The sequence below is a fragment of the Trichosurus vulpecula genome, chromosome 2 (assembly GCF_011100635.1).
Source record: "Trichosurus vulpecula isolate mTriVul1 chromosome 2, mTriVul1.pri, whole genome shotgun sequence".
NCBI classification, from domain to species: domain Eukaryota; kingdom Metazoa; phylum Chordata; class Mammalia; order Diprotodontia; family Phalangeridae; genus Trichosurus; species Trichosurus vulpecula.
In genome coordinates this window covers 260064208-260089574 of record NC_050574.1, presented here as the reverse complement: position 1 = coordinate 260089574, position 25367 = coordinate 260064208, and the positions used below count along the sequence as shown (strand labels likewise).

General features: G+C 34.6%; 1 protein-coding gene across 1 annotated transcript in view; it reads left to right on the top strand.

Moving 5' to 3' along the window:
• BOLL (boule homolog, RNA binding protein) overlaps positions 1-25367 on the top strand; it is a 71921-nt gene that overhangs the window by 8045 nt on the left and 38509 nt on the right. The window contains exons 2-10 of the mRNA XM_036746805.1: positions 1169-1312; positions 3955-4046; positions 9262-9316; positions 11856-11931; positions 14667-14794; positions 18485-18556; positions 22957-23004; positions 23791-23919; positions 25188-25286. Coding sequence (XP_036602700.1) covers positions 1169-1312; positions 3955-4046; positions 9262-9316; positions 11856-11931; positions 14667-14794; positions 18485-18556; positions 22957-23004; positions 23791-23919; positions 25188-25286 — 843 coding nt within the window. The remainder of the gene's footprint in view (positions 1-1168; positions 1313-3954; positions 4047-9261; positions 9317-11855; positions 11932-14666; positions 14795-18484; positions 18557-22956; positions 23005-23790; positions 23920-25187; positions 25287-25367) is intronic.

Below are 25367 nucleotides of genomic sequence, written 5' to 3'. Positions count from 1 at the left end.
TCATAGTGTAATAGTAGTGGAGGGAAACCTCATAGAGAATCTCATCTGTGGTGCTGAGGTAGGATTTCTATGTTGATGACTTAGTAGAGTCCCATCTCTCTGCTGGGTGACAAGCTCTCCCTCACCTGCCACTGATCAAATTAACAAGCCTTATCTTTTGCTGTCCCAGATACCAGCACCATCTCCTTCCTTTCCACTCTCCTCCCCATCTATTCTTGATCAATACTAGATTAGTTGGCTCTTGCATAAGCAGTGCTCCTTCTCCAGGAGGAGGTTGAAAGTTGTCTGGTGTATCAGTGATTAATTATAAGTTGTAATAAAATTTTCTGACGAGCCCTTTATTTGCATCTTCTTGGGCTACCAGGATTCCACAAAACATGATTTTGGAATCATTTCTTTAGCTGAAAAGGCAGAAATTATTAGACTGATAAACTTAAATTGTTGTCCTTCTTTGAGAAAATTAGGCTGTTTACATATAGAACTTCAACTAATATAGAAAAGTAGAAAGTAGAAAAGTAGGAAAAAACCAGCAAGTTCTTGAATTGTGCTTCTATTTGGACTTCTGTTCTGGAAGTTATTTAAATAATAATCCTTTTGCCTTGGTTAAAGCTATATGTACATGTAAATGTTTTCTGAAAATAGGTCCTTGGTATGACAAATCCAAGACTACAATATTATTTATTAAGACTTCAGTTATACAACTTTCATTTATTTCTCAAATCCCATCTGCAATTTGGCAAGTGCAGAGACTTTTTTTGTTTTGCTTTCTTTTAAATACATGTTGAGTTAATGATATCATAAAGCTGCTTTGTTATTTAAAGCTCAATAAAGGATTGCTTTAATCTCCCTTTGATTTTTTCACTCTATTCCGATCTGATAGTATGTGCACATAGATTTCCCTGATTTTTTTCTATTTTCCCCTACCAAAAAAAGATGTTAATATTTTTGATATTGTGAACTCGTGTGATTTAGGCCCTCCCTATATTATTACAATAAGGAGGCTAGCTAAAAGAAACCATAAAACATAATGAAATATTAAAGTTGAGGTTTTTTCTTTGTCATTCCTATTTAATCTCATCTTTGTAGAATAGTTATCTGTTTTTACTCTGTGTCAGGATATCATAAAAGGTATTAAAAATAAATCCTAAAAGTATTTTTTATCTTATAGCAAACCACAAATCAGACGCAAACAGATTCTTTATCTCCATCCCCCAATCCTGTGTCACCTGTGCCTTTGAATAATCCAACAAGTGCCCCAAGATTTGGAACAGTGATTCCTAATCGTATCTTCGTGGGAGGAATCGACTTTAAGGTATTTTAAAAATAAGTTTTTCTGTAGTGGTATTATTTTTGGTCTTAGAATTTTTGTTTGGCACTTTGTGATTCTGGTTTACTCCAGCTGTGATATTTATAAATCAAATTTATTATTCCTATTATGTCTATCATTTCACCTAATGATTTTAGTAATCTTATGAGGCTAATATGGCAAATGCTATCACCCCCATTTTACAGAGAAAGAAATGAGAATTTACCAACATAGACAAACATTTTGAGGGGTATAGTGAATTATTTTCAGTGATAAAGGTAAAAATATTTCACCACAATGTAAACTTTCAGCATCTACTATTCCAGCTATATCTTTAATATTTGCAATCATGATTTGCTATAAGGTTATCCAGACATCTTTGAGGTAACATCTATGTAAGGATCCAAGTGAATTCCCTACCCTTATATGGCCATTTTCTGAGGCTAATAGGGGTTTTAGGCAGAGTGGGCAGTAGTAAGGATGCAGTTTCTTTGAAATTTCCTTTTTTTAGAAACCTAAAACTTTTCTGTTTCTCTTCTATCTAAATACCTTATACATGCTCACCTCATGCTTTTGATTTCTGCCTCTCACTTTTGGTCTGATAAATAGAACTACATGCTTATTGAAATAAATCATAGGATCATAAATTTAGAGTTGGAATTAGAATTTGGATGTCGTTTGGTTTAGCCTCTCTCCTCCCTCATTTTATAGGTAAGGAAACTGAGGTCCAGGCAGTTAAGTGCTTTCCTCAAGGTCACACAGGTGACAGAGGCAGGATTTGAACCCAAGTCTTCTGACTTTTAAGTTTAGCTTTTCTTCATACTGTATCACAGCTTGCCAGAGAGTATTGTTTAGCTTATTTTCTTTATTCCAAATTAACTTTGTTCCCACTGATTTCTGACTGAAGTCAAGGGGGAGACTAAAATCATTTTTAAGGTCTTAGCAACAGTATACAAGGTTTGGTTTCCTCAGCAACTAACATGTTGCTTTATATATACTAGATGCCACGTAATTGCTATTGGTGCTTATGAATCAGATAAGTAGAACCTAACTTAAAAAAAACAGGCATTGTAGATAGTAGAACAGTGACATCAGAAATTGTCCTGCCACTAATTTTTAGTATTCAAATTTTCATATCTTTATTAAGTAGCTAGAGGCCTGTTCCATACATTATAGAAGCATTTTGAACTAGGAGAAAAAGAAAGGAATCAGTGCTTATACCTGAAAGTGTTTTACTGAATCTATTTTTATTTTAAAAATTAAATTGCAGCAGATTCACTTATTGGAATTATTTTGAGGTAATGTGACCTGATCTCTTTAACCGGCTGTTCTGATTTAAAGGAGATACATGAAAAACCATCATCCTAAGAAACTTAATCAGCAAAGGTTTATAGAAATTCCAAATTTTTCTTCTGAGTTTCAGAATAACGTTATTGTTTAACTAAACGAATGTTGATTTATTTATAAATGTTTCTGGTAGTTTTCTACAAGTATGCTTTATTAAATTAGCAAAAATAAAACATACTAAATAATTAATCAGCATTTATTAAGTACTTCAATATACTAGGCACCATGCTAGGTAAGCACTGGGAATACAAAGATAAAAATGAAACAATCCCTGCCCTCAAGAAGCCTGGCAAATATAATTCTATTGAATTCTGTTGAATCCAAGTCCAGGAATTTATGAGGCCAATGAGAGTGCATTGCTTTGACTTTCAGCTTTAGAACTGAATTGGAAGTATTCTGTATATGTAAATGTAGTATTTCGCAGTGACTTAAAACGTTCGAGAGTGAATGAACAAGGTATTTGCTAGACAACAAAGACAATTTTAAAAAATGGTAAACGCTCTAAGAGAGAAACCAATAATTGTAGAACCTACTCTGGGGCAAACCCACTACTTGTTTTCGTTCAAAGAGACAAGTATAGAAACTATTCAATGATCAGTTATTAAGTGCCTACTCTTTTTCAAACTGTTAGACACCAGTAATACTGACATAAAATTATATATAGTCCCTCCTCTCAAGGAGCGTACAACTTAGTAGGGGAGATAAGGCAGGCATGCCTTATGTAATTATAGTATATATTAGAATGTAAGTACATAGGAAATATCCAAAGTGCTACAATATGTACATCTTATGCCTTGCTCCTTCATCCTTTCTGGGCAAAGGGATGGTGTCTTATTTCATTTCTATCACCAGAGGCTACCATGGTGCTTTTGTACATAGTAGAAACTTAATAAATATCTATTTAATTGAAGGAAAGTAGTAAAAAGCAGCATGATTTTGTTTGTCAGAGGATCCAATGCAAATTCCACCTCTCCCAAACTTTATTAGTACACAATAGTTCAATGTCTCACCTTCCTGTTAAGGTATATTTAAATCAGTTTAAATAAATAACTGGTTTTATTAACTAGTGATTCTCTAATCCAAGATCCTTTGTACAGACTAAAAACTGGCAGCTAATTTTATAAATATTTCCCTTTTGCTAAAATGTTTTTCTCCAAATAATTTCATCCATTGTTTATGTAACAGAGGTGGGAATGGTGTCATTTATGTTGTATCCAAAATAGTCATAAGACCATTCTGTTAAATTTTTTTGCTTGAAAAGATTTTCACCTTTTTTGTTTATTTGCTTTTATCCCCATTAGACTAATGAAAATGATTTAAGGAAATTTTTTGCCCAGTATGGGTCTGTGAAAGAAGTGAAGATTGTAAATGACAGAGCTGGAGTGTCAAAAGGGTTAGTATGGTTGTAATTAGTACATGTTTTAAAAATTGAAATTAAATTCATATTCTATTCTAAGATTTAGAGCTAAGATTAAAAAGTATAATTTCTTATTCTTCTGTATTGGCACCAAGATACATTTCCTCCTATTACTGTCTGGTTTCTAATTTCATATAGAAATATGATAGGAAGATAATATTCCTTATCAAGCAAGCTGTCCCTAAGTTAGGTCAAGAGGACTAAGGGTTGTTTCAATCCTAGAGTAAACAGCTAAGAGTTAGAGATAGTGGCAGAAGTATGAGGTATGTAAATGAAATAATGAAATTTCCATAGGTAAGAATTATTCTTTATTGTCATATTTAATTTTCTTGTCAAAGTTTACTAGTTATCCTGCCTATATCTTCCAGAGACAATTATCTTAATTTTTAGGCATTCATGCTGATTAAGTGAATCTGTTTGATTCTCTGCTGAATTACCTGCTATCCAGTCTTGTATGACCCAGAATTTTACATAATTCGCACCTCCATGCACCTAAGGCACGATAGCATCTGATGTTTATAAGAATGACCCTAAGGCACTCTAAAGATGCTTTGACTCAGAAGAAATTTAAATATTTTTACAGTGCCTCAAGGTCATTTAAGAAATAGTAAATAAGTATTCAGAATAATTTTAGTATTAAGTGCATTTTGGGAGTTAATGACCAGAATATAATAATTCTGTTACCATAATGTGATTAGCTAGGAGACATCAGTATTAAGTACTAGCCCCTGTGTGAAATGTTAAGACATTGTCTCTCTGTCCTTAAAAAGCCTACAGTTTAGTGGAGTCAAGACATACAGAGTGTCCCAAAAGTCTTCGTATGGTTAATATGTTTATTAAGCTTAAAACTGCACCAAGATTTTTGGGACACCCTGTATATGATATAATTAGAAAAGATTATAATGGCGTACATATGCAGTCAAGTTCAAAGGAATGACTACATGTTAAGGGAATTTAGAGAAGGGAAATATTTTAAGCTGGGGTATTTCAGAAAGCTTTTGTAAAGAAAAGTGAATCTTTAAAGAGTCTAGGTAAAATTTAAATTGACAAAGAATAAGGGGGAGAAAAAATAAGAGAAAGCAGCATAATTAAAGATATGGAAAACATAATAATATTGGACCATGTGAATGACACTAATGAGACTGGCATGTCAAGATTCATGTATGTGACTTTATTGTTCAGTTGTTTTTTCAGTCATGTCCAATACTTTGTGACCCCATTTAGGGTTTTCTTGGCAAAGATACTGTAATAGTTTTCCATTGCCTTCTCTCGCCAATCTTATAGATGAGGACACTGAGGCAGACAGGGTTAAATGACTTGCCCAGTGTCACACAGCTAGTAAGTGTTTGGGGCTAGATTTGAACTCAGAGCTTCCTGACTAAAGGCCCAATACTCCATCCACTGTGTCACTAATGGCCAGAAAGAATTTAGGTTTGCTAAATATGATGGAGGCAGATGTTGAAAAGTCTTAAATTCTAGTTTGAGGAGTTGGAGTTCGATTTTGCATTGGGAAGCCACCATTTCATGTTCTAGAGTACAGGAGTGAATTGAGGTCAGATGCAATCAAGTTATATCATCCTCTTTTTTCCTTCTTGTCATTTACAGATTGTTTATTCATTCTCCCAATATCTCCAATGACTTTAATACTTCATATGGGATACTCTATTTCTATTGGTAGCACCAATGATCTACCTGTTACCCAATCAATCAGTCAATAAACATTAAGCTTACTGTGTGCTAAACACTGGAGATACAAAAAGAGGCAGAAGACAATCCTTGCCTTCAAGGATCTTACAACCTATGGTCAAAGACAACATGCAAACAAATATATACAAAGCAAGCTATATACAGGAAAATAGGAAATAATTAATTGAGGAAAGGTACCTAGCTGTCTAGGTCACACATTCAAACCCAAGTGTTCTTTCTACTTCATTGGACTATTATAATAGCTTTCTAATTAGTGTCTTTGGCTTCACTCTCTCCTTCACAAAGCTGCCAAAATAATCTTCATAGGTCATGCATCTCACTGTCATTTCCCTACTCAAAAAGCTCAAGTGGTTCCCTGTTTATATAATAAAATAGAGGCTTATTATCTTAGCATTTAAAACCCTCCACAATTTAGCATGCTGTCTGTTTCCATGCATTCAAGCAGGCCCATCCCTTCTTCATATTTGCATTTCAGATCCTTTTATTCCTTTAAAGTTTGGTTTGTGTTGCTTTCTCTCTGCTGCTATTACTGGCTGAAAAATCATCTCTCCCTTGTCAAACTTTCTAGATCTTTTTTCTGCCCTTATCATATTTTGCCTTATATTATGCTTAACTTAAATACCTGCCATATCTCTCTTTCAGCATGTTGGCTTCTTGACCAGAAGGACTGTATGTCATTTTTTTCCTTTTTGTTTTAAGTGCTTAGCATTGTAGCTTATGCATAATAGATAATTAATAACTTTTTATTTGAATTTTATTTGAATCCAACGAATTTTATTTGAATCTAACAACTTAATTACGTGATTCTTTACTCTAGTCAATATCATTGACTTTATCCATTTATCAACTCCAACAATATCTCCAACATTCAGTAATGTGAAATTACATTCTCTGATTGCAATCTCCTAGCCTACCTCTCTCCACTCTTATTTATTTACACTTTATGCTAGCCTTCAGTTCCTTGACATTACTATTCTTCCAGTCCATCTCCTCCCCATTCACTTGCCTCCATATGTAACCTTGATTTCACTAACCACTAACCCTGTCTTCCTAACACTCCATTACCAGCCTACACTTCTTCATCCTCGAGTACTCCGCAGAATCTGATAGCTCTTCCTCTGCTCAAGGAAAGGATGGATGGATAGATGGATGAATGGATTTGTTAAACACTTAATATGTATCAGGTACTGTGCTAAGCACTAAAGATATCAGTGCAAAAGTGAGACAGTTTCCAACCTGAAGGAGTTTACATTCAGATAGGAACAAGTAGCTCTTAGCTATCACTGGGAAAAGTCATAAAATCAAACAGGTTTCATACATCATCATTTTATATTCAAATGGGCCTTCTTACTATTCCTCACACATAATACCTCATCTCTTATCTTTGTGACTTTTTATCACCTGGAAACCACTCCCAACTCTACTTAGAATCCTTTATTTCCTTTAAAACTAAGAGTAAGCACTACCTTAATATATGCTCCCCCCAGCTACTGGTTCCTTCCCTTCAAAATTCCCTATTTTGTAATGTCTCATCTATGTATATACCGTCTTCTCCAGTAGGATATAAGCTGCTTTAAGGCAAGAACTATTTCATTTTTGTATGTCTAGCCTCAGTGCCTAACACAGTGCTTGGTTCATGATGCCCTCATATTACTTCTTTCTAAGAACTCTTCAATGGTTCCCTGTTTCTCCCTAAATAAAATTCACGTTCCACAGTTTCATACAGTCCTACTTCATCTCCTATTACTCCTCTCCATACCCTATACTCCTGACAAATGAGATAACTACTTGTCTCCTAAATGTACGTTGGGCTCTCATGCGTCTCTTCTTTTGCCGCAGTCACTCCCTATGCCTAGAATATCTACTCTTTTCATTTGTTGAATTCCTATCCATCATTTAAAGCTCAATTCAGATGCCACTACCTTGTTTATAAAAAGCTATCCCTGATTCCCACACCCCACTCCCAAGTTGCTGATAACTTTCACCCAGACCCCACATAGCACTTTGTTTTATAATTCCCTAATACACTAAGTTCTAATACATAATATTATACATTAAGTGTTGATATGTTACTTTTCTTTATTTTATAAGTTCCACGAGGGCAGGAACTGTGTCTTGTCTAAACTTCGTAGAATATGTACCTCTCTTCACAGTGGGTACTTTGTAAATGTTGTATACTTGTAGTGTCCTTGTATTTTACTAATTTGGGAAAAGTTATACAACAAAGGCAGTTTCTTACTAAAGTTTCTATCTCCTTTATTTTGTACCCCTTCGCAGAAAATTCATTAACAAATGATTTTTATATTCGTAGAAAAGTTGTATAGTGTCATGCTTGTAAGTTGCTAAAAGATTGGGATTGAATTTGTGATTCCTCCTAGATGAGGAATTTCTGCCAGTGCAGATTGGCACCTTCTTTCAAACTTGTAGTTGCTAAGTGAATTACCCGAGGCAATAACCAACATATATCAGAGGCAGGTCTTGAAACTAGATCTTCCTAACTCCGAGGCCAGTTCTTTATCCACTATGCCACTCTTATGTGTCTTGAAATAACTTTATATGATCCATGTTCTCTGAAGAATCATAATTAAAATAAGAATTAGGTACTACAAGTAAACATAAAATTTTTATTTGATTTATGCTTCATCAGTAGTTTCTTGGGAAAACGCATTTTGCTTAATTTCCCCACTAATATGTTCACTTATTACCAGCGTGAAAGTGCTATACTCCAGTTTTTTTTTAATAAAAAAAGTTTAAGTTTGCTACTTTTGAGTCCATATTCAGATAAGTTGTTGTTGTGGTTCATTTGTTTTCAGTTGTATCCAACTCTTCATGACCCCATTTGGGGTATTCTTGGCAAAGATACTGGAGTGGTTTACCATTTTTTTTCTCCAGCTCATTTTACAGACGAGGAAACTGAGGCAAGTGACTTGCCCAGGGTCACACAGCTAATAAGTGTCTGAGGCCAGATTTGAACTCAGGAAGATGTCTGGCACTGTATCCACTGTATCACCTAGCTGCCCCAAATTACCTTTAAACAAACCCCTAAGTGGAATAGATAACAGGGGTTCACTGCAGTGTTATTGTTATCTATGCTGGCATGATGTGAAAATAGCAGAATTGTCTACATCGATATCAAAGGGAGCTTATTTTCTTGGACACAAAATCCAACAAATCAACAAATAGCAATTTATGTACCAGAGAGTAGTTCTGTAAAGCTATCCTGACTGACATCCCAGACTCACACTGATAATATCTCAAGGTCTTCGAAGGACTCGCTGCTTTAACCCATAGCTTTAGAAATTTATCAGAGGAAGAACATGAAGGTATCAGACTACTAAGCTGCCAATAATTGATGCAGCTTCTTCCTCAGCATCGTACAGTGGTTTCAAATCATGCCAGTGCCTATTTTATGGAAACCTATGTTTAAAAAAAAATTTGACTTCAAATATTCCAGAAAAGAAAATAATTAATGTATTTTATTTAGGTATGGTTTCATCACTTTTGAAACACAAGAAGATGCGCAAAAAATTTTGCAAGAGGTAAGGCATTTCTATCTGTGTAATACATTTTGTATATTTATATTCATTTAATTTTATTTTTAAAATTATTTTTCAGTTAATTGAAAATCTGTCTTCTCTCCCTTTCACCTTCCCCCCCCCCCCCACCATTGAAAAAGAAATCAAAACAAAATGTGATAGCCAAACAAAACAAATTTTTGCATTGGCCATGTCCCCCCAAAAAATAGGTGTCACAACATGCATTTGGAGTCCATCACCTCTCTGTCAGGAGGTAGGTAGCATATTTCATCATGTGTCCTCTGGAATTTTGGTTGACCATTGCATTGATCAATGATCTTGAGTTTCTGAAAGTTGTTTGTCTTTCCAGTATCATTATTATTGTGTAGATTTTTCTCCTGGTTCTGCTCACTTCACATCAGTTCATGCAAGTCTTCCTTGTTATCTCTAGAACTTTCCCTTCACCGTTTCTTGCTGCACAATATTCCATTACATTCACATACTATCATTTATTCAGACATCCTGCAATTAAAGGGCACCCCCTCAATTTCCAGTTCTCACACATAAAAAAGAGCTATAAATTTATTTTTGTACATGAGTTCTCTATCTTTGATTTCCTTGAGATATAGATCTAGTAGTGGTATTGTTGGCCAAAAGGTATGTGAAGTTTAATAAATTAGGCAACTAGGTGTCTGGGTAGATAGAGTGTTGGCATCAGGAAGACTATAGCTCAGGTTCCACCTCAGATACTTAATAGCTACGTGACTCTGGACAAGTCACTTAACCACTCTGAGCCTCGGTTTCCTCATTTATAAAATGGGATGGGACTAATATTAGTACCTACCTGATAAAGTTGTCATGAGAATCAAATAAGACAACACTTTGCATACCTTAAACCACTATGTAACTGCTAGTTATTATTATTACTATTAGTTGGACCAGTTCATAGCTTCACAAGCAGTGCATTCATGTACCTGTTTTCCCACAGCCTCTCCAACATTTTGTCATTTTCCTTTTTTGTCAGCTTTGCCATTCGGAGGTAAAACCTCAGAATTGTTTTTATTTGCATTTGTCCAATTATTAGTAACAGAGCATTTTTTATATGGCAATTGAGAGCTTGGATTTCTTCCTCTGAAAACTGCCTGTTCATATCCTTTGGTAACTTATCAACTGGAGAGTGGCTCTTATTCTTTAGAAATGAAACCTTAGAGAAACTACCTGTGATGATTTTTTAAAACTTCTTTTATAATTTTAGGTGTTAGTTTTATTCATCCAAAAGCTTTATTATTTTGTGTGATCAAAGTTGTCTATTTTACCTTCGATGACTTTCTTTTCCTTGTTTGGTCATGAACTCTTCATTTAACTTTATTTTTGAAACTCTGTGTATCGATACTGACTATGTAAAGCACTGGTTTTATATAGTTCAGTATAATTACTATTACAACGTAATCGTAAATGTAAAGTGTTCTCCTCTTATAATAGTAATTTTTCTATTTACAAAAAATTTGGAAAAAAAATTCCAATTAAATAAAACTTTTATATTTACAAGAGTTGTACATAATTTAGTTCATATGGATTTTTAACAGTTCTTCACAGATAATTTTTCCCTTAATTTAGGTTAACAGAAGAAGAATTTGGGGTTGTCATGTCTTTTAGCGTTAATGATATATTTGATTCCTACAGAGCAAAACAAGCATAGTAGGGTCCTAAAATTAGAAGGTACCTCACTGTCAGTCATCTTGTGTGTCCTGCTACTTCCAAGCAGGACTTTATTTAAACCCTACTGCTGACATTATTCTTTAAAAGACTTAGAGGGATTTTGTACCTGCAGTCCAGTGTTTTAACTTTGTTGTAATAAATACATTATTTACCTTAAAATCCTAAATGCCCTGTTATCAGCACACAAAAAAATTTCTTTTTGCCACTATGAATGTTCCTGAACATCAGAATGATTTTCAGAGTGGCTCAGTAAGTACACTTTAAAGCAAATCTTTTGTTTATGGAATTTTGCTATAGTTACTTCTGACCTTGCATGTATTGTTCCAGAATCCTATATACCATAAAATAAAAAGAGTGACGTGACTACTTAAACTATATAAGTTGGAGCTTAACTCCAATCTTTTTTTAAATTAGCATTTGGGGGAAAGCTATAATTATAACCATTGGAGATTATTATATGGCAAGCCGTAAAAGATCCATGAAAAATTTAGTTCCCAGCATCCATGGAAAGGAAAAAAACAACTTTAATGCTAAGAAATAATTTCATTGTTAACCGAGGTTGTGTTATAGTTTTTCGGGGTGTTAATAGTAGACATAATGTTCTACAGTGTTCTGAAGAAGTTTTCTTTTTTCTTTTATTGGTTTGCATGTGCTTGGTTTCTTTAGTACTTAAGTGTAGGGTTTCATTTACTGATTATCAGGGACTTTTAAAAAAAAGGTTTTTAGTATTCAGGAAGATTTCACATAGCTTATGAAGGATAACACAAACTAAAGTTTTTATTAGTTTATAGGTGACTGGCAAAAGGAAGGGAAATTGAAGTGCTTTTTTTTCCCTTTATTTTAGGCAGAGAAACTTAATTATAAGGATAAGAAACTGAATATTGGTCCAGCAATAAGAAAACAACAAGTAGGGATCCCTCGTATGTATTATTATAAATTTCTTCACTATCTTAACATACTATTTTAAAAATTGAGTATTCTTTTGAAATTTGTTAAAATACCAAATATCTTTCACTTTACAAAAATTCATCTAACTGCAAATTTTAAGTGAACATCTTTCCCATTTATAACCTTATAGCTTTTTCTGAGGACAGCAATTCATAGTAAGATATAGTAAAAAATAATGTTTAAGCATGTAATAAACTTTTTAATTATGTATTTACAAAGAAAATGACAGTTTTATAATAATCTACATATTTTTAAATGGTCTGTACACAGTCAGAATACCATATGATGTCAAACAGTGCCAAAGCTTCACAAATTTTCCTGAGTTATTCATGAAAATCATAGAATTGATTGGATGGGATTTTAAAGGCAGATTTTTAATCTAATCTCTTCATTTTACAAACATCAAAACTAGGGTGCACAAAAGCTAGTTTACTCATTGTCACACAGCCAGTTATTGGCACAGCGGGGACTAGAATCAATAGCTCCTAACTGCCTGTTCATTCTAGTACACTACAGTATTTTTCATGATAGTGCTTTCGTATGTGGAAAGAAAATAGACACTAACTGACCAGCCTCAAACTTATGTAACACTTTCAACTTGACATAAAATGTTATTTTTACTTCTTAGAAATTTTCCTTATCTTTTTAATTTGACCTTTTTACAAACATCTTTATCCTGTTAATACCCATATGATTGGTTATGGTATCTTTAGTTAGATGAAAAACATTACATAAAGTATAAGATTGAAATGTTTAATTATTACTTAGTAATGGAAGCTTACTGTGATATGTCATAACTTGCTAATCATTTGACAGAAAATTAGATCGTTTGTACCATTCCATTTTTAGCCTATTGGTTTGTTAATTTAACTGATAACCAGCTTTATTAGCTAGTCTTTTTTTTTTTGGAGGGGGGAAGGCAGAGCAATTGGGGTTAAGTGACTTGCCCAAGGTCACACAGCTAGTTAGTGTGTCAGGTGTCTGAGGCCGGTTTTGAACTTAGGTTCTCCTAACTTCACAGCCAGTGCTCTACTCACTGGGCTACCTAGCTGCCCCCTTTTTACAGTGTCCTGTGTTGTTTGACAGAATGCTAACTCTTGTCGCAAAATAGCCAGTTGTTGGAGTTTGATTATAAAACAATACTATGTAAAACCATAATATACAAAAATCATATGTGTAATATGGTCACCTTTCACCTGATAATAGCAATAGGAACTAGATGGTATTAAGGGACTTCTTTCTTCTCTCCTACCTCTTATCCCCAAACCCTGCCACCTACCCACCAAAAAAAAATTCTGTAAGTTTGGGTTAGGGGGTGGGGAGAAGAGGCATTGTTTACTATGTAACTTAATTGGATTGAAAGTAATTAATTGAATACCTCTTACATGAGAGAGACAGATTACAATATTCCTGGAACATTGTAGTAGTATGTCAAGTGTTGACTGTGTGAAGTAGTTTCAAGATGAAACCTGATGTTAGACTTAACTGAAACATAAATAATAACTTTATCATTTTTTTCTGGCTTAAAAATTTTAAGACAATCATGTTAGTAAACTCTGTGGCTTTGATTAGCCTTTTTTTCCTATTAACTTCTTCTGAACTGAATTATCTTCTTTTTTCCTGTTGCACTTCACTCCCATGGGAAAGAAGACTTCTGGTTGTAGCAACCATTAGTTAACAAATGACATCTAGATATCTTAACCTGATATCTCTAATACTAAGCCTTCCCTATTGTCCTGGTGAGATCAGAACAAAAGATGTTACCTTTTCTCCTAATTCACTTTTCCACCCTAGCCTTTCTTTTTTGATGCTTAGGATTTAGCCTTACTATAAACCAATAGTTTATGGGAAATACTAAGATTATGTTGTATGATTATCTTTATTCATCATAGAATAAGAAGACTCTTTTCTTTATACTTTTTAAGAATTAATCCTAGAAAAAGAAGACTTTTTCTTTGCACTATTTCAAGACATGAAATTACATAATTTCTTGTCACCCAGGCATCCAGAGTAAAACACTAGTGAAGGAATGGTTAGGTTCCTTGTAGATTTAGCATTCATGGATGGTTGAATGTTACATTCTGTTTTGGAGTCTCATTGGGATAAAAAAAAACCACTTGAAAGAAGTTCCATTCTGAGGAAGCTTCCAGGACAGACAATCCCTGATGAGCCTAGTGGACTAGTTTTGAGGACCCACAGCTATTATGGTTGTCTTGGATATATTGATGTGTCCCAGGTATTGTGAGATTTCTTTTAAACATAATAGAACCTCTGGAGTCATAGGCAAGTAGGGTGAAAAATTTAAAAATGCCTTACCTTTCTGTTAATTCTTTAGAAATTTTAGAGAAGTTAGATAGCTTAGTGATGCATAATCTCAATAAAGCTAAAAGACCTAATATTCAATATGGTAATCAAACAATGATGTGAAGCATATTTTTAAAGATATTCTTGGAATCTCGTTTCTGTCCCTTAGGGCAGGTCAAATTATTTGCCTAATTGCCCTAAGTAGTGAATTTCAGTTCACAAAAATTGCGCCATGATAACTCCTTGAAGTCTAAGCAGTCTTTTTAAAGGTGTATTAAATCTAACATGGCATCCAAAAGTTGCAGTTTTGGTAAATAAAACAACAATTTTGGTTTTAATTAGGATATATATATATTTAAATTTTATTTAATATATTATAATAATATAACACTATTTGCTTTAGGTTCCAGTATAATGCCCGCAGCTGGAACAATGTATCTGACTACTTCAACTGGCTATCCTTACACCTACCATAATGGTGTTGCATATTTTCATACTCCTGAAGTAGCTTCTGTCCCACCACCTTGGCCTGTAAGTAATTTAAGTTCAGGAAAGTTTGTTTTCAATACAGTTTCAAATGTTTCTTGAAAATAGAACAACTTTAGTTCATCTTTATGTGAAAATTTCCCACCCACCCAACCCCCCACACCCTCACACCCCCACCATCCACACCCCCCCCAGCTCAAAAGCCAGCAGTAACAGCCACTATAGTGCCTATTTAAGGAAAGGGGATGGGGAGGGGGGGCCAGGACTTCTTAGCTTAGCACAAGTCTACCATTCCAATGTTATTTCATACTATTTCCTCCATGTACTCAATACTACACTATTCACTATTCTCTTATCTATTTCTGTGTTCACACTATTCCCCAAGCCTGGAACAACCCAACCTCCATTTCTTTCAGACACATGAACACATATCTGCCTCTGTTGAAAATAATTTTCTAACTTTAAGACCAATTCGAGTGCTACCTGATCTGTAAAGTTGTCACTGATCCCATCCCCCAGGTAGAAGTGATTCTTCCCTCCCTGGATCTCTTAATTTCATGTTATTTGACCTCTCATGCCTCTCATATCATAGTCTAACTTGTTTCAGAATTATCCATGTATGTGTCATCCCCCCAATTAGATCACAGGCTCAAGAGGGCAAGGATGGTGTCTTTTATCATCTTTGTATCCGTAAGTCCCTAGTAAAGTGCTATCTAGCCCTTGTCATTCAGTTTAACAGACACTTACCTTGTATTAAGGAAAAAGGACTTAGAGGATCAAGAATACCATCATACCTTACAGATTTGACAATTTAGACTCTTCGTTGGGTGTAGTGTAGTAACTGCTTTAATGTGTAATAGGCTCTTCTTTTGAAGTAGTATCATATTAGGTACTATTCAAAATGTATTTTAAGTGTATAAAATGCACTTTTGAACAGAGCTTCTAGAAAAGAAATGGGGAACTGCTCTTCTATAAAGAACCACACCTTCATATAAAGGATTGAGGGCCACAGTCATTTTTGGTTTTGTTTTTTTTTAATTTAGTAAGTTTGTAGGCTTGAGATATTTTGGTAAGGTTTGGTTTGGTTTTAAATGGTACAGTGTAAAAAGTTAAATCTACCTAGCTTAAAATTAAGAGCTAAGAATCAAAAACTGTTCAACAAATGTCTAATATATTTTATTTATATATTATGGTGAGGTAAGGTCCCTGGGAGTTATAAAGGGAACATGGGCAGGAAGAATTAGGGAGGGAAGGAAATGTAACTGACAAAAGCTAGTGAGAAAGTATTTTCCCGGTATCTTGTAAATCTACTCAAAAGGACCTTAAAAAGGAAAGAGGAGGAAGAAAATTGTCTTTGTATATCCACCAAACTAAATATCATAAAGAGTAACTGTAATGTAGGAAGACTACTTATTGAAATACCCTAAAGTTTATCGGAGATAAAATTTAAGAAAGGATCCATGAGTAAAAGCACATGGCTTCAAATGTCTGTAAGCAAAAAGTTTAGGCAACAAGCCAGATGAACTGAGCAGCCCTATATAAGGAAGTCAGTTCAGTCTCAAAAGTATCACTGAGACTTGGTAGGATGAGACCTAAGACTGGAATATAGCTCTTGGTGGCATATCTTATTAAAAAGAAACAAGATTGGGGGTGAACTATAGAACAGATTACCTAGACAGAAGGAAGAAATAGATTACAAGTCTGGCTCAGAAATAGCAGTAAGTGACTTTAGTTATCTAGATACTTGCTATAGCAACTCCTTGATGTGCCATAATGATAATTTCATTCTTCAAAAAGTGGAGGGGACCAACGAGGTAGATTCTCTTCTTAATTTGATTCTTAACAACAAGAAGTAGCTGGTTGCTGAGATAGAAATGCTAGAAACCTTGGAGGAAATTAACTACTACTACTTAGCGTTTATGCTGGAGAAGGAAAAGAAAAGCCAGGCATAGTATGACATGTAGCCTATTGGGAGATCGGATTTCAAAGAGTTCATATGAAAGATGTAAAATCCAGTTGACTGAGGTGCTATGGGAGAGAACTCAGGAGGGGTAATAAACTCTCAAAAGTGAAATTCTAAGAACACAAAGCAAAACAATTCTAATGAAGAACAAAAGTAGAAATTTTCAGGAGAGATCAGTGTGGATGCACAGAGGACTCACTAACCGACTTAGATTACTGAACTATAAAGGTATAAAAGGTGGAAGTGAGGACAGATTACAGTATGAATACAAAAGTATTTCATGGCACTATGATAATAGCATCAGAAGATGCTGAAGTTTTAAATGTGCTCGGTTGACAAAAGGGTTTGGGGATTGGGGATTTTTTTTCACCATTTGTGAGGAAAAGTGGAGAATCAGAGCAGGAATATGACAATTATTTGAGGTAAATGGGGCAGTGATAGAAAAGTAGAGCAGTCATTAATAGTTTGGCAGCATGGTACAAGGTCTTCAGTGTCATGTCCCAGGGATCTGTTTTCTTGCCTTGTGCTAGCTAACATGGTCATTGACTTGCTTAAAGGCATAGATGGCATATTTATTACATCTGCAGATGAGATAAAGCTAGAAGAGTTATCTAAGGTCTTGACAGTCTAGAACAGGAATTGATAATCTACAGTAGAGAGCTAAAGTTAGCCAAGTGGGCCTGCCTGCAAGCTAAAAATAGTGTTTAGTAGTATTTATGATTTTTAAATAAATTTTATTTTATTTTAAACTTTATTTTAAAATGTAAAAAACATTCTTAGCTCAGTTACATGTGGGCATTTAGCCCTTGGACCCTATTTGCTAACTCCTGGGTTAAAAAACATTGGGCCAAAAACAGTAAGATGAAATATGATAAGGACAAATGTGTACGGTCTTACATTTGGGTTCAAGAAATCTACTCGCCATAATTCACACTAACCAGAACCTAGCTGTAGAAGGAAAAGGAGGCCTTTTTAGATAGCATTTTATCTTTAAATGGAGATTTTGAGGGGAGGAGGGTGGTGAAAGTTAATGGACTCCAAGCTTAATAGAAGTGAACAGATTGATATAGCTATCAAATTCTTGATAATTTTCAGGAATTAGGAGATGATTAGTCCCACTGTTCTCTGACCTAATTAAACTACATATTGAGTGTCATGTCCAGTTTTAGATACCACATTTTAGGAAGGACATAGTGAAACTGAAGACCATCCAGAGTAGAGCAACCTAGATGGAAAGGAGCCTCAAGTCCATTCCATATGACAACCAGTTGAAGGAACTTGAGTTGTTTAGCTTGGATAAAGAAGACTGAAGGGAAACCTGATAACTGTTTTCAAGTTTTGGAAAAGCTGCAGTATGAAAGGAGGGATTAGATTTGTTCTGTTTGGCCACAGATGGCAGAACTGGAATCAATGGGTAGAAGATACAAAGTGGCAAATTTAGGATTAATGTCAGGGAAAATAAATATACTAACTTAAAACTTTACCCAAAAAGAAATGGTTTTCCCTGGAAGGTTGCTCGTTCCCCCTCATTAGAGTTCTTCAAGCAAAGGCTGGATGACTGTTGTCAAGTATGTTGTAGTAGGGATTCATTTTTCAATAATGAGTTGGACCCCATGGCTTCTGGAGTCCTTTGAAGGCTGGAATTCTGTGACTCTCTGGTAAGGCAAAACTTGACTAGAATTAGGTGGACGTCTTTATCATATTCCATTTTGGGATGATTTTGCCCAAGATGTTTTTTTCTTAAATTTTCTTTCTTCCTTTTTTTCTTATAGTCACGATCTATATCTAGTTCCCCTGTGATGGTAGCTCAACCTGTTTATCAACAACCTGCATATCATTATCAGGTAAAACTTAATAGAGGATTGTATTATTTTGTACTTTGATTCTTGTTTTTAGTTTTAACACCTTCTTGTCAATCATTCTGAGAAAAAATAACAGCTCAAACTTCCTCAGAATGTATCAAAGTGGCACCATATTTTTGTTCCTTTTATTATTCACATCTTGTAATAGAGTCTTCCTTATTGAGAGAATGTGGAATCCGGAAGCAGAAAATTAATTCTTCCCCTGTTATTAGTTTAAAATGTAAAAATTAAACTAAGAAGTCTTATTTTAGTGATTCTAGGAGCTAATAATGGTCTACATACCAATCACCTGGATTTGAGTACCAGTTTTGAAATATGTTGTCTGTATAAGCAGGGTTAAGTCACTTACCCTCCCTGAACATCAGCTTCCTTGCCTGTAAAAAGGGAATGATAATACTTACCTCAAAAGGTGGTTCTGAGGAAAACATAAGCATTTTGAAATTTACCATGTGAGTTGCTGTTAATATTATTACAGAGTGTAGTCTAAAAAGTTGCCTATAAGTTGAATTTCTTTAGCCTTTAATTTCAAAAATAGAGATGTATTCCTTTGAGGAAAAAATTTGGCTTTCAAAAATAACTTGACACTTCAGAGTGCTGGTAGTCTTTTTAAATCACATATATAAAGAAAAATATACAGTTTTATGACCATATTTACTGACAATCCTTCATATTATCTCTGTTCAGAATTTTCCTTTGCTACTTTAAAGAGCAAGCTTGAAACTAGTCTTCAGTGGCATGGTTGAAGGGCATAGAGCAGAAGATAGGAAATGGATTTGATCAGCATTTCGTAGTTGATAATCAGAGTAGTGCCTCAGTTATCTTTCAGAACTGATACATGTCATGTTTTTTGTCTTTTAACCATTTGTTATAGAAAATCTTCCTAAATTATATCATCTGCCACTTTGCCTTCTAAACCACAGTAGGCCAAACTGCTTTCGATGTAATCCAGAAGTTGATATTTTGAATAATATTTATTGCATTGTAATATAAAAGGTGTTATTGTCATCAAATCAATGGCAGTAGGTATAGTGTGCTGGGCCTGGAGTCAGGAAGATAAGTTCAAATTTGCCTCCAATACTTACTAGCTATGTGACCCTGGGCACAATTCAGCTTAATTTCTGTTTCCCTCAGTTTCTTCATCTGTAAGAGATAGATATGAATATGAATAATTGTAGCACCTACCTTACAGGGTTGTTGTAAGGCTCAAATGAGATAATACTTATGAAGCACCTAGCATAATACCTGGCACATAGAAGGTGATGCTTAATTGTTAGTTGTTGTTCTTGTTATTATCAGTATCAGAAGTTATTAAGATGCCTATAGGGTTGTTTTCCCCAATTGCTGTACTTTTCTAGTTCTTGTACATTATTCTACTTCCCTGGCTTATCCATCTTTCTTTTTTTCTGGTTCCTTTTCCTCCTCCCACTCCCTGAATGTGGGTATTTTCCCAAGGGTCTGTCCCCAGCCCTCTTCTCTTACCATTTTAAATTCTCCCTTGCAAATCCCATAGGATAGAGGTCAAGGAAGATAAAGAATGAGAAAAGGTCATTAGATTTACTAGTTAATAGGTCATTGATTTTTGAGAGAGTAGTTTCAGGGGATAGGGTAGTTTCAGTGGGGATGGGAGCCAGATTATAGAAGGGTAGGAAGAAAGTAGAAGCTTCGAATATAGGTGAATTTCCCTTGAAAAAATTGCCCAAGATTTGAGCTTAGAAGAAGGTGATTTGCTCAGGGACTATGTAAGGTTCTTTTAGGATAGCAGATACCTGACTGTTTAAGAATGGAAGAGAATAAGAGGATAGAGCTCATAGAGGGGATAGAAGTTAAAGAGTTAAGAGAGTGAGATAATAATTGATTATTCAAGGTTCTGCAGAAGGTATAATGGGATATAATAAACCACTCCTGACTGACCTCAACTTGCACCAAATACTTTTCACTAATGTTTCTTTTCTCTATTAGTATCTCCAAAATTATTTCAGGGTACCTTGCTAACTGATCTGAGGAACTGCTGATTTTCTAAAATACAAATTTAATACTCATTTCTCCCAGCCCCAAAGCATTCATAAATGCCTTTCTTAAATTAATCTGAATTTCAGAGCCATATTAACTGTACCAGGATGACAGTGAAATTACATCCATACAACCTAATGTTGACCTTACTGGTAGTTCCTGTTTTTCAATTTCCCTAATTCCCTGAGGGAATGCCAGGTGACTTTATATATACTTATTCTAATACGGGGGTGGGGCACCCCAAATTAGGGTGTAGGTTTGTTCTGTGAAGTTTGGATTTAGTTTCTCACTTGAGGAACTAGAGGGCCACATGTGGCCTTGAGGCTGCAGGTTCCCCACCCCTGTTCTAACAGATACCACTACTTGTATAGTAGGTTACTTATTTTGTTTTATTAAGAATAATTTTATTAAAGGAATAGTACAACACTTAAGTCCTTTAAAGGTTCAAATTTCTTCAATATGTTTTAGCCTCTTTTTATTATTTTATTGGTTTTTTTTGTTTTCATTCTTTTTCCAACCTTTGTTTTTTTATGTTTGATTGATGGTCTTTAAAAATTATATGGCTTTATTTATGTTCCCAATGACATCCCTCCCCACCCCAGCTTTCCAGCTGTCTCTTCCATTGGCATCTGTAGTAGCAATTAGATTTGAAGATCTTTCCCACACATTAATAGGCCATGTGACCTGCTTAGTCACGGGAAGCCTAAGTTACATGTGGTGGGAGGAGCTTACTGACAGGAAAAGGAAGTTGTCACAGGAAATGCTGAGAGAGAGAGAGCAGTTATGGCTGCTAATGGCCACCCTTGTAATTGTTAGAACTGAACAGGCTGACTTAGCTGTACTGTGAGTTTGTTTTGGGGAAGACCCCAGCAGGGGGTCAGAGAGGTTTTGGTATGGTGAGTCTCCAGTCTGTTATATGGTGTTTTAAGTTCCTTGCTGTTGTGATAAAGTGGGCTGACTGGCTGTGGGAGCTGAACGTTTGGTTATGGGATATGATTTTCTGGTGTCTGAATAAATGTTATACTTCTTTTACCTTCTTTATGGAGAGTCCCTCATACTTTGCGATACAGAACTACATAGGCATAGTCACGATTATCGTTGATGTTGTGTTTATTGCCTTACTGTTTCAGCATCTTACCCTGTCTGACTTTAAATTTTGCTTTACTTTATTTCCTTTTATAATTTTTCCATACTTTAAATTTTTCCTTGACCTAAGCCCATATATATTAATAGTAAACAAATTGTCTAAACAATTCCCTCAAAAATATGAAATAGAAGTGTAGGCACAGAAACTAAGTAGTAGGTATAGGAGTAATAGGAGTAGTACTATGGTAGTACTGTAGCATGGTAGAGTACTGTCAATACTACTACTCTACAGTAGTGCTACTTCTGCTACTAATAACAGTGTACATTAACCATAATTCTGACACTTACCAAACCAAGTCCCACTAAGCCACAAAAATTAGAGTAAAGTAAAAGTATGCTTAGTCATATTAGACCTGAGGACCACGGTCTTCACATACAAAAAAATAGAAGATACATGGGCCTCCTGACTAATTGATGTTATATTTTACCAATCCTTTCCTCTGTTCTTTTGTTCTTCCATTTATTTCCTTCCCCCAGCTCTTTTCTTGCCTACTTTATTCCTAGATACTATTTTCTACCTTTACCAAGTACTTTTAATTTTTAAACATCAGAGATCTTAATTGTAGTTTTTTTTTATATTTTATTCTGCTGTCATATAGAAGTTTACTCTCTGTGCCTTTATGTTTAGGAACAACTATTTCATTTTTAATTTATTAGATTCATAAGGGGAAGGAAATTAGCATTTATATAGCACCAACTATGTGCTAGGCACTGTCCTAAGATCTTTTAACAAATATTATCTCTTATGATCCTCATAGTAACCCTTCGAGGTAGGTAGTTATTCTCATTTTACAGTTGAGGAAACTGAGGCAAAGAGATTAAGTGACTTGCGCAGAGTCACACAGCCATTAAGTGTCTGAAGCCACATTGGAACTCAGGTCTTCCTGACTGCAGGCCCATTGCTCTATCTGCTGAGCCAACAAGCTGCCTCTTAAGCAATTATATAAGTATATTCCTGATTAAGACAAATGTTTTCACCACTGTAAAGTCATGAAATTGGTGCTAATTTATACAAAAAGTGGCACTGATGTTAATCTTCTTTGATTATGAAGAACAACAACTACATAGGTCATTTCTAATATTTTACATTTTAATCTTCTTTAAAAGTCACATATTATCATTAGTGAGAAACTTTGACTAAATTTCTCGATTGAAATTGTAATTTTTGGACAAACACCTTGAATATATTTTAACCTTGTTTTTAATATGGTTTTTTTCTTTCTTAGGCACCTGCACAATGTCTTCCAGGACAATGGCAATGGGGAGTCCCCCAGGTAATAGCAATAACCTTAAATACTTGGTTATGAATTCTTTTTAAAATGGTTACTGCTGAAGAAAGGTTGGGCATTAATTCATCACCCTTTAAAGTTAGATTTTGTTTCTATTTTATTTATATTTAAGAAATCAGTTGCTCCTTTTTGGTAGCTTGTATATACAAAATATAATTAAATGTCCCCCACTTGCTTGGGGAAGCTGCCATCCACCTGAACACTTAATGTATAATATAGACCAAGAGGTGCTCTTAGAACGTATGTTAATCTTAATTCGAATAAAAAGGTTGACAGATCAAGGCACAAGGAAGTTCAGTGTTTTCCCCAGGATTCCCCTAGTGACATACCCACAATTAGAATTATTACCACCTGAATTGTATTACCTTCTAGCCTTTTAATTCTGTAATCTCTTATATTGCCCAAGAAGAATAAGTTAACATGGGTTTTAATTTTCTGTGATGCTCCCCATACATGAAATAAAGACTGCTCTTAGCTGTTTTGCTACAGTAATCCCTACCTTCCTGCAAGGCATAACTTCATCCAACACAAGGACTTCCCTAATCCACCCAGTTATTCTCATTCTCTCTCTTGAAATTATTTTTTTATTTTACTTGTGTTTGTGTAATTTCCTATCTTTATTATATCCTCAGGAGACTATAAGCTCCTTGAAAGCAGCAACTTTTATTTTTTAACATGGTATCCCTAGTGCCTTACAAATAATAAGTGCTTAACTAGTGTTTGTTAAATTAAATTTCATTGAAATAATTTAATTAGTTTTATTTTCTTTAGTCTCCAGCTTCTTCAGCCCCATTTTTATACCTACAGCCATCTGAGGTTATTTATCAACCAGTAGAAATTGCACAAGATGGTGGGTGTGTTCCCCCTCCTCTCTCTCTAATGGAAACTTCAGTTCCAGAGGTATGTATTGTGATTGCAAAAGTTATTTGCAAGTGTGTATATGTTTACACATATATACATACATATGTATATGTATACATATATATATATATACACACACATACACACATGTGTGTATATATGTGTGTGTGTCTATTCTTAAAAATGAAATAAAAGCTATTACTAATATGTCACATCTTGTATTTTACAATTGTCTTTTCCTGTCCATTCCTTTTGCTCCAGCTAAGGGAGTTTTTTGCCAGGCTTTTTCATTTACTTACTCTAATTTCTTGTTTTCTCATCTACAAATATCCTAAATTCTGTATCTGTTGGGTTATTTTATTCTGTTCTTCCACATACATTTTTATCATCAATTAAAATCTTACCCTCTCCATGAACCTTTCTCTGAATCTACCCAGCTCCCCGTAGAGTAACATATAAAAAGTGAGAAATTAATTGGCTCCCTTTTCAGTTTTGATTTTCCTCTTACTCCCTTTTGCTTTCTGTCTCAGAAATGAGTAAAAATAATTTTTAAAAATAACAATATAACACAAACATGTCAAACTTATTTTTTTAATTATAAAAACCTACCTTATAGTATTAATATTCTGTAATGTCTATAGACTTTAAATGCAAAGTATTTATTATACCATGTGTCCTGTGAACAATAATTATTTTTACTATTGGTATATATTTCTATAAAGGATAGGGTAGGAATTCAACCTGTGATTCATTGGCAATGGGGAGCTCTTGAATAAAAACAAGACACTCCCTCTGCCTATGCATGACAGCATCTTCTCTATACTTACAGTTGCCTAGTGACCTACCCAGAGTCACACAACCAGTCTGTGTCAGAGGCACTTGAACCCATGTCACTGCTTCTCAACTTTCTATATACTAAAAATAAATAGCTTTATAATCACATTAATATTTTTTTAAATTTCAGAGGCTTTCCCTTCTAGTTACATATGTTCTAAGGATATATCAAGATGTTTATTTTTTTTAGTGTAGTTCTCTATGTTGATAACATCTGTGTTATTACTATGCAAAGAAATGTTTGGATACTTTTATACGTAATACTATCTCATGGAAGGGATTTACTTGGTGGGAGAATAGTCAAATGAATTAAAGTAGTACAGTTTGTACTTGTTAAAATTTTTGCTCATATAGCTGAAAATAAAAACTTTTAACTTGAGTGTTAAAGTGTAGTTTTACGAATGTTGCGGAATCTTTTTCTGCCTCTTTTAATTGACCCTTTTAACTAAAACTTATACTTTTTCTTGTACTAGCCTTATTCTGATCATGGAGTTCAAGCAACATATCATCAGGTTTATGCCCAAAGTGCAATTGCCATGCCTGCACCAGTAATGCAGCCTGAACCAATTAAAGTAAGCTGTTTATTTTAGATTATTTTCCCCTCGTATCAGACTTTAAATCTTTCAGTATTTTATTCTGAAAATAAAGATCTT